The 17,814-nt window shown below is 46.9% G+C and overlaps 1 protein-coding gene across 3 annotated transcripts in view; it reads right to left on the bottom strand.

Moving 5' to 3' along the window:
• Positions 1-17,814, bottom strand: part of FBXL18 (F-box and leucine rich repeat protein 18) — a 145,306-nt gene that overhangs the window by 12,691 nt on the left and 114,801 nt on the right. For all 3 annotated transcript variants that reach the window (XM_072120904.1, XM_072120903.1, XM_072120905.1), the window contains one exon: positions 8,150-8,368. In XM_072120904.1, the coding sequence (XP_071977005.1) occupies positions 8,150-8,368 (219 nt within the window). The remainder of the gene's footprint in view (positions 1-8,149; positions 8,369-17,814) is intronic.

Here is a 17,814-nt window from a genome sequence, read left to right as displayed (position 1 = left end):
CCTGCATGGAGCTTGGTTCTGGTGCCGTATTTCTGCCTGGAACTTAGTCCTGGTGCTGTCTATGTTGCTGGGTTTGGATTATGTTATTCTGTATGGAACTTGGTCCCGGTGCTGTAATTATGAGCAGAGCTTCCGGTTCTGGTGCTGTATTTCTATATGGAGCTTGGTTCTGGTGCTGTATTTCTACATGGAGCTTTGTATTGGTGCTGTATTTCTGCCTGGAACTTAGTCCTGGTGCTGTAATCATGTGCATAGCTTTTTAATTTAACATTTTTATTAATTTTTAATTAATTCACTAGGGAAGAAATATATTAAAATTACATTGGGGAAAGCCATGTATATACAACTCTCAAGGGATAATATAATTGTTTAATCCGTTACGTTAAAATTCATTTTGGGGAGCCATACATTTCCAGAGAGGGCACTCTTGAGGTTTGCCTAGTCAGATAAATTACCTAGAAACTGTGCTGGATGGACACTACAGCTAGATCATAAATAAATTCATCATCATAATACTCCTCATGTAAAAGTTAAAAAGCTAAAAAAGACAAAAACTAATCATGTAATGGACACAATTGTGACTTGTGACAGTTCCCATGTACCCAAACCTTTACAATATTTGTTGAAAGTAAAATACATTGCTAATTAATGCTAACTTATTAATGTTGAATCAGTTTATTGAGACAGTTCAACAAACGATAAACATTAACAAGAACCAGAAAAACAAAACAGGTAAGAACGTAAGAAAGTTATCCACGCAGGGATAACAACAATGTGATTTACAATGACAATACATGCTATGGAGGAGTACTAGACAATTTGTTTGTTATTTAAGGTATGGTATGGTGTTCACTTCTCAAAATTGCACAAATATAAACAATACCAGTCATGAGAAACTGCTATGTACATATGGACGGGCCCCGTGTCGGACCTCAAGTCCCTAACGGTCTAGGTCAGTGGTGGCGAACCTATGGCACGGGTGCCAGAGGTGGTACTCAGAGCCCATTTTGTGGGCACCCTGGCCATCACCCCAACACAGCAGACAAGACTCGAAGAATCTTCCTGCAGTTCCAAGCAACTTAAAAGATGCTGCTTCCAGTCACAATTTGATACTGACTTCGCTACTTGGGACTGTAAGAAGAGGGAGAATTAGACATGGTCAAATTATTTTGGAGGACCTCCTGCTGGCCCTACGATTTTCTCTGTACAGAGGGAAACTGGAAAGAATCTAAAATGATGAAAATTTTCCATCTTTCTACTGTGTTGCTGTCCTCAGGAGGCCAATATGAAAGTTGTTGAACAGGGAGCAATAAGTTACTGCTTTAATTTTTGGTTGGCACCTCGCGATAAATAAGCAGGGTTTTGGGTTGTAGTTTGGGCACTCGGCCTCTAAAAGGTTCGCCATCACTGGTCTAGGTGATAGCAGCTTCTGCGTTTGGAGAGATAGGATATGACAACGGCAATAACAAGTGCTTATTTGAGCAATCACCAGGTAACTTCCAGCTATCTGCTAGTGCCTCCTTTCTGTGAGTTATAGAAATGACAGACAAATATCAACAGGAAAAAGTAGGAAAGCAGGGAAGAGAATAGCAGAGGGGGAGAGAGGGGGGCTCCTCTTAAAGGGAAAGGGGAACCATTACAGATTTAAATGTTTGGGTAACAAGTGGTGGAGGACATAGATGAGTGAGTAGAAAGATAAAGGAACACAGTGGCTTAGTATCCTATCCTCCCATGAGGTCGCTAAAAGCTTTGGTTTCCTTGAAATCCAGCCATGGCTGCCACACGTGGAAGTATCTTTCATAAGCGTCCGGCGTCACCGCAGCCAGTTCCTCCATGCGGGACAGTGCCAACATCTCTTGGGCCCATTCCGCCATGGTCGGGCAAACTGCAGAGCGCCAGTGTCTGGGAATTACCGCTCTAGCTGCTATCAAGCAGAACCTCAAGATATTTTTCTTTTGAAGGCTGATAGAACCTGGGAGCATCGACAGCAACGCTATCTCTGGGGAAGATGTCACTTGTTTACCTGATATTTGTTGGTATGTGGCAAATACCTGATCCCAGAACCGTTTGAGGGCATCACAAGTCCACCAGATGTGCCGCATATCCCCTTTCTCCTTTCCACAGCGCCAACATAAATCTGAGACAGAAGGAAAAGCCAAGTGGAGCACTGTCGGCACCCGGTACCACCTAGACACAATCTTGTAGCCCTTCTCTTGGGCAGCACAAGCAGATGACAACTTATGGGTGAAGAGGAAGGAGCGTTGCCAATCCTCTTCAGATGGGGCATTGCCTAGGTCGCGCTCCCAACCTTTAACATAGGAGAGCTCTGATGAGTCCGGACCTCGGGATAAGAGAGAGTATATTTCAGAGATCACATGAGAAGGGGCTGTATTGGACTGCAATAAACTCTCAAACTCAGTCAGAGATTTCGCGTATGCGGCCGTGGATCCCGCCTTATTCATGAAAGACCGGAGTTGTGAATACTCAAACCACGATGGGTTAGTCACTTCAGGACGAGGGTGGAAATCCTCTAGGTTTGGTAAAGGAGAGCCCTGTAGAATATCATATAATCTGGGGTCTTCGAGCACCCCCCACCCCAAAAAGGACAATTTTGACATCCCTGGAGGGAAACCGGGGTTGCGAAATATTGGTGTGAGGGGGCTAAACTGTCGGGACAAAGTTCCTCTTGATATCAACGATCTCCATATTCGCAGGGCGTCTTTTAGTAGGGTAGCCTGAGGGGGAATTGAAGGGATAGACTCTGAGGAAATCCACGGGAGGAGCTTAAGCAGTACTAGAGAATAGGCTTGTTCTAAAGATACCCATTGTTTGGTTGTGGTGTGAAAATGCCAGTCTACAAGTCTCGTGAGTATGGAGGCTTGGTGGTACAGTTTTAAGTCAGGCAGACCAGCTCCCCCCCTGGACTTGGGGCGAGTCAGGACCCTCCATCCCACCCTGGGTCGACTAGAGCCCCATATAAACCGCAGCATGGCCGAGCGTAGTGATCGAAAGAATGTGGCCGGGGGGCTGATGGGTACCCCCTGGAAGATGTACAAAAACCGAGGGAGGATGTCCATTTTAAGGACGTTAATCCTGCCGAACCACGATAAGTGTTTCCGGTCGTAGCGCTGTAGATCCCCCAAGGTGCGTTCCAACAGGGGTGTGTAGTTGAGGCTATACAGCTTAGATAAATCAGTGGGAACTGAGATGCCTAGGTATTGTATTGATGTCTCCTGCCATTGGAACGGGAAGTTATCTGTTATGTGCTGTACTTCTGACTGCGGGAGGGAGATGTTCAAAGCTTCCGATTTGGAGTAGTTGATTTTAAAGTTACTGAGAGTACTGTACCTCTTAAATTCCTGAATAAGGGACGGAAAAGAGATCCTCGGCTGCGATACGTATAGTAATAAGTCATCAGCGTACAATGCTGCTTTGCAGTGACGGGAGCCCATGCGGATACCATGGATATTAGAGTTGTTTATAATTGCGACAGCCAAATGCTCCATTACTATAACGTATAACAAAGGGGACAGGGGGCACCCCTGTCTAGTCCCATTTTTAATTGTAAAAGAAGAGGATAAGTTTCCGTTGACCCTAACTTTCGCAGTGGGGCTGGAGTATAAAGCAAGGATTTTCCCCAAAAAGTTAGGACCCATCCCTATTTGTCTCAGCGCTGCCTCCATGAAACCCCAGCTGACCCGGTCAAAGGCCTTCTCTGCATCGATCGACAATAGACAAGCTGGGACCTGACCCACCTTAGCCTGAGACATCAGTAGGAAGGTCTTAATCAGATTGTCTCTGGCCTCTCTACCCTTGACAAATCCCACCTGGTCAGTGTGAATGACTGAGGGCAAGTGAGGGGCCAATCTCTCTGCCAAGACTTTGGCGAACAGCTTCACGTCCACATTGATCAGGGAGATGGGACGATAACTGGCTGGGAGAGACGGGTCCTTCCCTGGCTTAGAGGCTCATATTAGCGTACTGCCTAAGGCCCGGTCCGAGAATCCAGAATCCGCAGAGACAGCGCTAAAAACCTTGGCTAATAAAGGGGACAGGAGCTCCCTAAATTGCTTGTAAAAGGCTGGAGTAAAGCCATCTGGGCCTGGGCTCTTACCAGAAGGGGTGTTTTTAATGACTACAGAAACTTCTGTAGGCTCAATCTCCTGCTCCAGCCCAGAAATCACCTCTCCAGGCAAGGGCGGTAGGCCAGTTTCTGAGATGTAAGATTCTATCTGAGCTTCATGTGAAGGAGCGGACCTAGGTGTGTCAGGGCCTTTTAGGGCATACAGGGAAGAGTAGTACGAGGAGAAGCTGTCGCACATTTCAGACAGATGGTAAACCTCTGTCCCCCCTGGGCCCTTAATCTTGGGTATGTAAGAGGTGAGAGACCGGGGGTGTAGTAAGCGGGACAAGGGGCGGCCGCACTTGTCTGCATGGTCGTATAAGTAACTTTGAAATCTTGCCCTCTGGTGGAGGTACTTCTGGTCTAGAAGGGATCTCAGGGATTCCCTGGCTAACGTCAATTATGCTAGGACCTCATGGGATAGGGAAGTTTTATGACGAGTTTCAAGGTCCTGAATTTTAGAGGTAAGTGACTCTATCCGGGCAAAATTTTCTCTTTTAAGACGAGTCCCATGGCGGATGAAGATATTTCTCAGGGAATGTTTGAGGTGTTCCCACTGCTGCGGCATGGGGGTTTGATTGTTTGTGGTTTGTGCTTGAATGTAAGTATTGATGTGTTCCCGGATATCTGCTGTGCAGAGGGAGTCCCTCAAAAGATTATCATTCAATCGCCATGTCCATGGAGGACGGGAATTTAGGGGTAGTGTCAGGGACAGGAATACAGGGGCATGGTCAGAGAATAATATGTTCCCTATTTCCGCCTCAGGGGCCCAGGACAAAGCATTATGACTTATGAGGAAGAAATCAATTCGGCTGTAAGAGCCATGTGCCGGAGAAAAGTATGAGTAGTCCCTGTCCTGGGGATGTAGGATGCGCCATACATCCAGTAACTGGAGGGCCTGTATGTCATGTTTAAGGGACCGCATTTGGTTCTGTGGAAGATAGTTTCGACCCCCCGAAGTATCAATCAAGGGATCTAGCGGGAAATTAAAGTCACCCCCTACGATTAAATGACCGTCAGCAAATTCTGAGAGTGCTGCCAAGAGTTTCTTACATTCTGAAACAGGGTTATGATTAGGTAGGTACCAGTTGGCGAGAGTCAACACTTGTCCCATAATTTTTACCTTCAGGAAGACGTATCGACCGGAGTCATCCGTCTGTGAGGCGATCACTTCGTGAACTAGCGACCTGTGGAGGGCTATCGATACTCCCTTGGATTTTGCCTCAGAGTTGGCACTGTGGAACCAGTGTGGGAAATTCCGATCTCGGATGTTTGGCATGCTGGTGGACTTGAAATGCGTCTCCTGTAAAAACAGAATGTTAACCCTGTGCTTGTGCATATCATACAGAATTTGTGAGCGTTTCTGAGGAACATTCAGCCCTCTGGCGTTAAAAGAACACAATTTCAAGGTATCCATCTGGGAATCTATTGGGGTCGTTGTGATGAGAATGTAGGGGTCCCCCTAGCCTACTAGTATAGAAGGCCAGAAGAAAGCGTACAGGGAAGGGAAGAGGAATAAAAGAAGGGAGGGGGTATGAGAAAGAACAGAAAACACAAATACACACGATAGACAAACAAAGAAATACAAAAATACAAAAATTGCGTTGGGGAAGCAACAGCTACTATACCGCAGACAGACCAGCTGGCCACGGATTCCCCTGTGGGTAGTAAACTAACTGTGGAGAACACCGCCGTCCCCCGCCGCAACCAAATCTTACTCAAGGATAGAAATATCAACATCTGAACGTATCCAGCATTAAAGGGTGTGGGTGAAGGAAAGTGGGAATTGGGGTTAGGTAGGGTGACTGAGCAGAGGGTCTTGATAACTATATCGGCTCCAGGTAGCGAGGCTCGCATAGCTCAATTCAACCCGGCTTGATACCTACTGCTAAACATGACACAGTGTGAGCCCAAGTTGTGGATATTAAACAAAAACCCCCTACAGCTCATCTGACACTCAGGACATTAGCTTAGTACTTGTGTCAAAACCAATGATGTATAGGTATCTCAGATCAATGGCTGAGGCGCATGGTCGCGGCCCCGGCGGGCCCTGCCACGTCCGGGGCCACGGTATGCTCTACGCCCGGGCGGCCCCCCCAACGGAGGAGGGTTACCGGGTCGCCCAGACAAGGGCAAGCCGGGCCAATCTGTGATCACCGGAGCCGGAAGATCCAACGCAGCAGCAAACGCAGGGATATCCCCGGGATGGCACACCACATATCTTTGGTCTGCACGTCTTATCTGCAGGCGAAACGGAAAACCCCAAGTGTATGGTATGTCTCTTTGACGGAGTTCATCCAGTAGAGGTTTAAATGCTCTCCTTTTGAGCAGGGTCAGCCGTGACAGATCAGGTAACAACTGGAGGCGGGCCCCTTGAAAGGTAATGTCGCCAGCTAGACGTGCTTTAGACATGATAGCGTCTTTAAGTTGGAACCGATGCACCCTGCATATAACATCTCTAGGTTGGTCGCCCGCTGCGGGGCGGGCCTGTAGTGAACGGTGGGCTCGGTCTAGCTCCAAGGGTGCATCTGCCGGAACTTCCAGTAAGGAGTTAAATATTTGTCGCAGAGTATCATGAAGCGAAGGAGTTTCCACAGTCTCTGGGAGGCCCCTCACTCTAATGTTATTGCGGCGACCTCTGTTCTCAGCGTCATCTAACTGATCCGCTAGATATTGCAGTTGGAAGGTATGGGTGGACATGGCCGCATCATGAGAGTTTAGACGTTCTGTGAGCGTATTGTTGACTTCCTCTGTCATAGAGACCCTAGCTCCCAATTGTTGAACCTCTTCCCGCACCATATTTAGCTCTGCTGTATAAGATTGCTCCAATCTGGCTACATAGCTTTCCATATCATCTCTAGTGGGTATAGTGCGGAGGTGTGAGCTTAGGGCACGTAATTCAGCTAAGGCACCAAACTCCTGGGACCATATGTTTTGCTGTGTGGTAGAAGGCCCCTCTGGGGAGAAGGCTGCTGCCATTACGCTGTGCCCTGTGGAGGGTACAGGGAGCTGGTTCAGGTCCTGTGAGGGGCGAGGAGAAGGAGCCGGGCTGTGGGCTGAGGGTGTCCCTGGCCAGTCATCCCCCATTTCAGACCATAAGGCCGGGGAATGAGGAGCAGAGGGTATGGCTCCCATGGGGCACGGCTGCCAACCGGCGGACTCCCCCCCCGCCATTCCAAAATGGCCCCGCTGCTGGCTCGCCGCCTCTGAGGCCCAGGAAGGGCCAGGTGTGGAGGATGGGGAGATCTGCGGGGCACTGCTTGGCCTCCTGATCGATGCTGGTGGGCTTGCAGGCTGAGCCACCTCCATAACATTAAGTACCTGTGGGTCATTACTCTGCTGAGGCAGAGGACCATGGTGGACAGACGCCTCTGTCAGGGGAGGGGTGCTTCTATCCGGTGGCAGGTGTATGACAGGAGCCCCAGGCGACCGTTCTCCTCCATGGCTCCTGTGTTGTTCCGCTGCAGGCTCTGCACTCCCTGCCCGGTCGGCTGCCCGCTCCAACCGCGCCACGGAGCAGATCAATCCAGCCGCGGGGTCCGCCATCTTGGCCACGTGCTCCGTCAGAGCTGGAGCGCCGGCTTCTTCTCCCTGCTCCCCTCCGCTCGTGCCGACATCGGGTCGCTGTGGCTGTGCTGCGCAGGAGGCGCCCGGGGTCTCTGCTGTATGAGACTCTGCTGCAGTAACTAGTCCGGTGAGGTATCTGCTTATTCCTCTGGCTGAGGTCCGTCCGAGCTGCACTGAAGGGGTTCGGGTGCCCCCCTTTCTCTTTGCACCCATGTGTGAGGAGAAGGGATCGCTGGATACGCTGGATACTGGTCACAAGCAGGGTGAAGGCAGGAGCAAGCTTCCTCCACAGCCAGGACACGCCCCTAACTTATTAACAGTGGTCTAAAAGTTGTTTTAAAATTGAAATAAACTATATTTTTACGGGAGTAACTAGCAATTTTCCACATAAATGTTAAAATCCACTCCATCCACAATCCATGTTAAAACTAAAAATGTATAACTATTGACATACCATACCTTTTTATTATGTCAGTCTGGAGGCTTTTACAAGCCATTAAACTTTCTCCAGTGAATAGATGACACATGATTAGCTGTTGACATTTGTGAATAAATGGCATCACAGCATCAGCCTGAAAATTTCCATTTCGAGATATAATACACAGGCGCTGCAGGGATGAACAATTACTAAGAGCCAAGAAAAATTTCTCATTTGCTTGGAAATATGGTTGTTCTAGTCTGAAACAAAAAAAAAACTGTTAGATTTTTTTTTTTTTTTTGGTTTAGTAAACTTAAACTATAAACAATAGATTATAACAATAGGCTACTTTTACAGATCAGCCAAAATCAGTATTGGTTCCAAAACAAGAGATACATTTTACTAATAATCATTCCCCCCACTAAAAAAAACTTAAAAGCCTTAAAAAGGAATCGGTCAACCTTATCCCCCCTAAGCCAACGAACAGTACCTTGTGATATATAATCGATGTCACCCAGAGGTACTGGTTGCACAATTCTACGTGCCAGCACTTCTGGAAAATAATATTTTATTCTCATGTAAAACACAGTCAAGGAGGTAGGATTTATGGTCCATTCACTCAAGCATGATGGGTGCCAGCCCTGCCTCCTAATATCCAACCCTCATTCTCTTTAAATGCCACTATACATAACCTGGACTTCAAAGTTGAAAAATAATAATTCATGTGCTGTGTAAAACTTGTAAAGGCCATACAGTGTGTGAAAAGTATCATCCTTTTTAATAATTACTAATCCCTATCATAAATATTAGGAAAAGGGATTGCATTGTTGCTAAATTCCTATATAATCAAGTATAGAGACCAGCCTGACCTTCCACCTAGGCACAAGGCGTGTGTTTAAGCCGTTTAGGGGTTTACTGCGCAACTTCAATTTGTGTAAGGTTTTCCAATCTTTTTCAAGGAAATATTTCATTTATGTATTGGAGGGGACTTTAACCCCTTAAGGACGCAGGGTTTTTCGGCTCATTTCTCGCTCTCCAACTTCAAAAATCCATAACTTTTTCATTTTTACGTGTACAGACCTGTGTGAGGGCTTATTTTGTGCGTAACAAATTTTACTTTCCCGTAATGTTATTTATTTTAGCATGCCATGAACTGCGAAGCTGAAAAAAAATTCCAAATGTGGAAAAATTGAAAAAAAAAACACCGCACGTTCTTGTGGGCTCAGTTTCTACGACTTTCACTCTTCGCTCCAAATAACATGACTACTTTATTCTTTGGTTCGGTGCGATCGCGGTGATACCAAATTTATATAGGTTTTATTGTGTTTTAATACATTTTCAAAAATTAAACGAATGTGTACAAAAAAGAAAAAAAATTTTTTGCCATCTTCTGACGCTATTAACTTTTTCATACTTTGGCGCACAGAGATGTGTGAGGGGTCATTTTTTGCGAAATGAGGCGACGTTTTCATTGCTACCATTTTGAGGTCTGTGCGACATTTTGATCATTTTTTATTTCATTTTTTATGTTATGTAAAAAGGTGTAAAAGTCACATTTCGGACATTTGGGCGCCATTTCCCGCCTCGGAGGTCACCGCCGCTCGTAACCGTTTTTATATTTTGATTAGACCATCTAGGGTACATTAACCCTAGATAGTCAGATCGCTCCTACCATATACTGCAATACTTCTGTATTGCAATATATGGCATTTTTGCAGCACATTCATTACAATGAGCCACTGCAGATCTGCAGATGCCTCAAACGAGGACCCGAGGCTACCATGGCAACCGATCGCCGCCCCCCCGATGACGTTCGGGGGCGCGGCGATCGTAATAAAGATGGCGGCGCCCGCGAGACGCCGTCTTTTAAACGCCGCCGGCGACTTTGCCGGCGCCGTTGAAAGGGTTAACCGACCGCGGTTATTAGCGGTGTGGGTTTGCTGCAATATGCAACAACCCCCACCTCTGTATGAAGAGGACTCAGCCCGTGAGCCCTCTTCATACCTCTGCGCCGTAGAGCTACGGCGCAGAGCGTTAAGGGGTTAAAGGGAACCTGGCACAAGGAACCTCATTTTCACTTAAGATAGGCTGCAGAACCCCATCACACCTGCAGTGCAAATATGCCTTTCTGCCTTTTCTAAGCATTTGCATTACAACATAATTGTGTGTTATACCTTACCTTGCACACTAACAAAATTCTCTGTTAAGTCACAGGGGTTGGCTTTGGTTTGGATGCATATAAAAAAAAAAAAACATGTGACTTATCTGTGCTACTCACTCCTCAGCTCTTGGTCCCCACCTTTGAGCGCCTGTACAGCTCCTCCCTCTCCCACCGATGTCAGCTCTCCAGGCTGCAAAATCTGTGATGGAGCAGGAGGGAGGAGCTGTACAGCTGTTAACCTAGCTTGCAATATAGCTTACAAAATTTGGGATTATTCAGTTTAGAAAAAAGACGACTGAGGGGAGACCTCATTACAATGTACAAATACCTGAACGGACAGTACAAGGATCTCTCCAAAGATCTTTTTATACCTAGGCCTGTGACCAGGACAAGGGGGCATCCTCTACGCCTAGAGGAGAGGCGATTTTACCATCACCATAGACAAAGGTTCTTTACTGTAAGAGCAGTGAGACTATGGAACTCTCTGCCGCAGGAGGTTGTTATGGCCGACTCTATGTACATGTTCAAGAGAGGCCTGGATGACTTTCTGGAGAGAAAAAATATCACGGGTTATGGGGACAAAACATTTATTTAATTCTTGAAGGTTGGACTTGATGGACTTGCGTCTCCTTCCAGCCTTATATACTATGATTTGACTATGAATATAGCCAGTCTAAAAGTGGGATCCCTGAATGTTAGAGGTCTGAATACACCACAGAAGCACTCACAAATTCTATATGGCATGCATAGGCAAAAAGTTAACATGTTATTCTTGCAGGAGACTCACTTCAAGACGGGACATACCACTGCCTTCAGAGATTGGTACTTCTCAAATTGGTTCCACAGCACTAACCAATAACCTGCTCTAAGGGGGTTTGGATTGCCTTTCGCTGGTCGCTTCTGCATGTGAATCTTGATGAGAAGGTAGATCAGATGGGTAGATAGGTTTTCCTCAAGGCCTAAATCTTGACGTTTGCATTGCAACTTCCTAATCAATCCCCAAACTCTGCCTGCAGAAAATATTTGGCTAAAATGTCAGACTTCCTGGAGGGGACTTGAATTTTACTTTAGACCCTTCCCTGGACTATTCCGCTTGTAAAAGCCACGCTCCCACTTGGCAGCTGGGATCCCTTAGAAGGGACCTACATAATCTACAGTTGGTGGATGTCTGGCGTATCTTGCACCCCAGCGATAGGTACTACTCCTATAAATCTCCTACCCACCATTCATATAGTCGGATTGACCTCTTTACTCAGCCATAGAGCCCGTACTTAGAGTCCTGTGACTTCTATTGGTAACATTGTCCATTTGGATCATACCCCAATATATTTAACTCTGGACATCCCTTCCATTTCCCAACGCCCTTGCTTGTCTACAGACCTACATCAAACCCTCACCTCCTTCCTACAAACAGTAGATTCGGTCTTTTACACCTTATATGGACTCCACCTGCCACACTCGGGGAGCTAGATCAGACTGGTCAGTGTCCAATATTTTATTCATATATTAATCATGTATTCACTCATATATATATTCATTTTTACCAATTATGTATTTATCTATATATCTATATCTCTCTCTCTCTATATATATATATATATATATATATATATATATATATATATATATATATATATATCTCCATTTTATTTATATATATATTTTATATATATATAAATTTTATATATATTTGTATTTTTGGTGTTATCTATACAATATATGTCCACCCTAGCTTACTTATTGGTCATAAGTAGGTCTACTGATTTTATTAGTTTCATATTTTTTACCTAGGAAATTTGTCTGATATATGTTTTGACACTTGCTTTGTTGATAGAATATGTGTGATTATTTTATGGACCTGAAGAAGGGTGCAATCCGCCCCGAAATGCATAGTCCGAAATATTGATGTGAACTTATCCTTTGAAATAAACAAGTTGTCTGATTGAGAAGCGCGTCTTTGAATCCTGCTTTCTTTCTCGTCTCCATACTATCCAACTAGCCAGTTTGGAACCCACTCTGGAACACAGGAGACACCACAAGCTCAGTTTTCTAACCTTACTATAGTTTCCTATGTCCTTGTTGTCAACTAGATATCCACTGTCATATTTATGTTTCACTCCTGATGCGCTGTGTTCAATTTTTCTGTAGTTTGTACGATTATATAAACAGTAGACATGACACCTAGCAACTGGGAATCCAGTTGAAGAGAAAAGGGGAATGCTGTTTGCATTACTCTAACGCCTACCTTCTCTAGAATCTCAACACAAACAATCCACCTCTGCAGGCATAGTGATAGTCAGGGACTCAATACGCTCCCTACTAGACCAAAATACCTTTCGCAGCATATGTGCTTTTAATGTCACCTATATCAACATTCTAACAAATTCCCTTTCTACACGAGTGGTAGAATACGTAGATGACACTATAATCCAGAGCTGTGTCCAGCAGTGATGAAGAGCTGGAAAGAAATCAGTGAGGCAGAAGTATTGAAAGCTATACAAAAATCCCCAGCCGGCAAAAGCCCTGGGCCTGATGGGTACCGTATTTTTCGGCCTATAAGGCACACCGGACTATAAGGCGCACTTCTAATAAAAGCCTGCTAAGACATCTAGGTTCATATATAAGGCGCACTGGAGTAGAGGATGCAGGATCAAATGCAGTACCTAAAAATGACCAGCAGGTGGCAGACCTGTGCACAGTTCAAGCCAGCTACACTTCCCGGGAAACCTGTCTTCAGCGTGTCAGAGAGCTCGGATCTCAGAGGTATGGCTGCTGGGGGTTAATGCAGGGTGATGCAGCAGGGGTTAAGTGGTCTCCCTCTGCATATTCTCCTTCCCTCCTCTGCCAGGGTGTTATTCCTGTGGGGTTCCCTGTGGCTCCATCTCTTTCCCCTGTTACAGGGCTGTCAGGATTTTTTTACTGATGATGATGATTGCCTCGTGGTCGGCACCAGAGGTCGCACCAGGGGCGTCGCTAGGTCAAAAGATTCGGGGCTCGTGCCCCGGATCTTTTGGCCGGTGCCCCGGATCTCCCCAGATCAGCAGGTCACTGGTCCCGCTGTCCAGGGAGATTTTTCCACTCTCATCTTTATTGTGTCATCAGGACACAGATAGAGATGGGTAGAGTAATGGTGCGCAGAGCCGTCAGCTCCGCGCAGCACTACACTGAGCAGAAGACGTAATTATGTGACTACATCGCGTCTCCTGCTTCCTGCAACTCAACACAGCAGCCGGGAGCAGGAGACGCAATGTGATGACGTCACCGCCGATCGTCCTGTACAGAAGACAGAATAAGCAGGGAAGACAAACAGTGTGGGCATTACTTTATAAAGGGCATTTCTGTGAACAAGGGGCATAACTGTGGACTGGGGGCATAACTGTGGACTGGGGGCATAACTGTGGACTGGGGGCATAACTGTGGACTGGGGGCATAACTGTGGACTGGGGGCATAACTGTGGACTGGGGGCATAACTGTGGACTGGGGGCATAACTGTGGACTGGGGGCATAACTGTGGACTGGGGGCATAACTGTGGACTGGGGGCATAACTGTGGACTGGGGGCATAACTGTGGACTGGGGGCATAACTGTGGACTGGGGGCATAACTGTGGACTGGGGGCATAACTGTGGACTGGGGGCATAACTGTGGACTGGGGGCATAACTGTGGACTGGGGGCATAACTGTGGACTGGGGGCATAACTGTGGACTGGGGGCATAACTGTGGACTGGGGGCATAACTGTGGACTGGGGGCATAACTGTGGACTGGGGGCATAACTGTGGACTGGGGGCATAACTGTGGACTGGGGGCATAACTGTGGACTGGGGGCATAACTGTGGACTGGGGGCATAACTGTGGACTGGGGGCATAACTGTGGACTGGGGGCATAACTGTGGACTGGGGGCATAACTGTGGACTGGGGGCATAACTGTGGACTGGGGGCATAACTGTGGACTGGGGGCATAACTGTGGACTGGGGGCATAACTGTGGACTGGGGGCATAACTGTGGACTGGGGGCATAACTGTGGACTGGGGGCATAACTGTGGACTGGGGGCATAACTGTGGACTGGGGGCATAACTGTGGACTGGGGGCATAACTGTGGACTGGGGGCATAACTGTGGACTGGGGGCATAACTGTGGACTGGGGGCATAACTGTGGACTGGGGGCATAACTGTGGACTGGGGGCATAACTGTGGACTGGGGGCATAACTGTGGACTGGGGGCATAACTGTGGACTGGGGGCATAACTGTGGACTGGGGGCATAACTGTGGACTGGGGGCATAACTGTGGACTGGGGGCATAACTGTGGACTGGGGGCATAACTGTGGACTGGGGGCATAACTGTGGACTGGGGGCATAACTGTGGACTGGGGGCATAACTGTGGACTGGGGGCATAACTGTGGACTGGGGGCATAACTGTGGACTGGGGGCATTACTGTGGACTGGGGGCATTACTGTGGACTGGGGGCATTACAGTGGACAGGGGGCATTACAGTGGACAGGGGGCATTACAGTGGACAGGGGGCATTACAGTGGACAGGGGGCATTACAGTGGACAGGGGGCATTACAGTGGACAGGGGGCATTACAGTGGACAGGAGGCATTACAGTGGACAGGAGGCATTACAGTGGACAGGGGGCATTATAGTGGACAGGGGGCATTATAGTGGACAGGGGGCATTATAGTGGACAGGGGGCATTATGTGAACAAGGGGCATTTTGTGGACTGGAGGCATTTTGTGGACTGGGGGCATTACGTGGACTGGGGGCATTACGTGGACTGGGGGCATTACGTGGACTGGGGGCATTACGTGGACTGGGGGCATTACGTGGACTGGGGGCATTACGTGGACTGGGGGCATTACGTGGACTTGGGGCATTATGTGGACTGGGGGCATTACTTTATATGGTGGCATTAATGTAGACTGGGGGCATTACTTTATAAGGGGGGATTATTATGGACTAGGAACATTACTTTATAAAGGGAGCATTTCTATATAAAGAGGGTATTACTGTGGACTGGGTGCATTACTTTATTAGGGGAGCATTTCTATATAGAGGGGGCATTATTGGACTGGGGGGCATTAATGTAGAGTGTGGGTAATACTGTAGCCTCCGGGGAATTACTGTGGGCATTTTACATTGACTGTGGGCAATAAACCGGTCATTACTGAGGAGTTTGGGGGCATCACTAAGGAATGTGGACTAAGGAATAAGGCACTTTTAGGTAGGAGTTCCTTTCAGTGGGCAATGTTAGGACAGGAGCCACAATTGGGGAAGGGGATTATTAGGAAGGAGAAACCAATTGGGGAGGGGGACACAATTATGGGGCGTAAAGTGTAGGGTCATTTGTTAGTGTTAGGAGGTTAGGAGTCACAGTGAGAGGGAATTAGGTGGGGTATACAAGAATTAAGTGGGTGGCATTATAGCACATAGGCCACATGTATGTAACATTTATTGGGTGGGTGGCACAACGGGTGTCATTATTAAGTGCAAGTGACACAAGAGAGAGGCATAATGTAATGTATGGGACCATATACTAGGACAGGTAATTAGATGGTTCATTATAAAATGTGGCTAATGTACAGTGTCTAAAAGTGAATGTGGAGTTAAAGAGGACCTGTCACCAGATTTTAACCCCCCTGACTAACAATGCCTGCTGATAAAGGGTTACAAGTCCTCTTCATATCACCAAAAATTACCTGCCAGTGGGTCCCTGTACCATAATTACAGTCATTTTTCTGATATGCAAATTAGCTTTTCTGACTCATCTGTGGCAGCCTTAGAGAGAAGAGTCAGAGATACCAGTGAGCCACGCCCCATGAGCAGGACACGCCCCTCTGATGCCAGATAATATGATATATAAGGTGATTTAAGTGGATGTAAGCCAAAAATTTTTTGCTAAATAAGGGCCTCAGTCAGTTATTAGAGCTCTATAGGAACCTATCACTGGCTGTATATGTGCAAATGTGGTGACGAGTTCTCTTTAATGCGCGTGGGTCATTACTAAGTTTGGGAGCCAAAATCAGGACAGTACAGGCGGTCCCCTACTTAAGAACACCTGACTTACATACAACCCCTAGTTACAAATGGACCTCTGGATTTTGGTAATTTGCTGATTTATTGTTTATCCTGGTTCTTATGACAATCCAACATTTTTAAAATCCAATTGTTACAGAGACCAAAAATATTCTGTCTGGGGTTACAATTATAAAATGCATAGTTCCGACTTACATACAAACTCAACTTAAGAACAAACCTACAGAACCTATCTTATACGTAACCCGGGGACTGCCTGTATACTGCCACAATGTCCCACATTATAAATTGTGGGGGCCACACTGAGGGGGGGGGGGGTGTTATACAGCTCAGGATTTGTAAAGAGGGCTTTTTATGGTGTAGGGCTGGAATGGGGGGAATGTTACTAGGAAGCATTATTTGTATACTGACACTGGTGCTTAAAAATACTGTTACAGAGTTTTAGGGGAAGCAGCAGGATGACACTGTGGGGGGGTCGGGATGTATGGACAAGAGGAAACTGAATAACATAAGATGTGTTTGTGATAAACAACACAGGTACAACGCGTTGCTGAAAGAGGATACATGGTGACACCGGGCCTAATGCAGAAGATATAGAACAGGTACAATGTGAGGACATGTCACCCGCATTCAGTGAATGGAATAGGTAGGGATTTCGCCTGTGTTTCCTGTAACTGTATAGGTACAGTTATTGTTGGTGCAAGAACATTTAAGGGGGTTGTGCACAGGAGTGGACAGTTCAGAATTTGGTACATATGCATTGGGGCCCGTGCCCCGGATCTTTTGCTACCCTAGCAACGCCCCTGGGTCGCACTAACATTTTTCCAAAAGGGTAAAAATACTCCTCTCTCACCATTTTTGAGGAGTATTTTTACCCGAGGAGGAGTATGAAAATTTTGGTAATACACCGCACACAGCACACTCACACAGAACACAGCGCACACACACTGCACACTCACAACACAGCACACACTGCACAACACACACTGCACACTCACCGCTCACAACACTGCACACACTAACACAACACAGCACACACTGCACACTCACCACAGCACACACACACAGCACACACTGCACAACACACACAACACAGCACACAGTGCACACTCACCACTCACAACACTGCACACTCACAACACACCGCTCACAACACAGCACACACTGCACACTCACAACACACATTGCACACTCACCGCTCACAACACCGCACACACTGCACACTCACCACTCACAACACACACTCACAACCAGAGGTCGCATTAACCCCTCTAGAAGCATCATAGACGCTCCTAAATGCAGTATTACTCCTTGAAAACTGCCCCATGCGTCTAAACACGCACTGACTTTTCACCTTATTTGGGACAAGTGAGGACGGCAGGGCATAGAACGGCTGCTGCAGCCCCCGACTTACACAGGGGCTGAGAGGAGATGGATGAGCTGTTGTATGTGTGTGAGCCTGAGCCGTGCAGCACCTGGACACACCCCCTCCCTAACCTGAT

Source organism: Engystomops pustulosus, chromosome 8 (assembly GCF_040894005.1).
Source record: "Engystomops pustulosus chromosome 8, aEngPut4.maternal, whole genome shotgun sequence".
Lineage (NCBI taxonomy): Eukaryota > Metazoa > Chordata > Amphibia > Anura > Leptodactylidae > Engystomops > Engystomops pustulosus.
The sequence above is the reverse complement of the archived record's forward strand: the minus strand, read 5'-3'. Positions and strand labels throughout refer to the sequence as shown.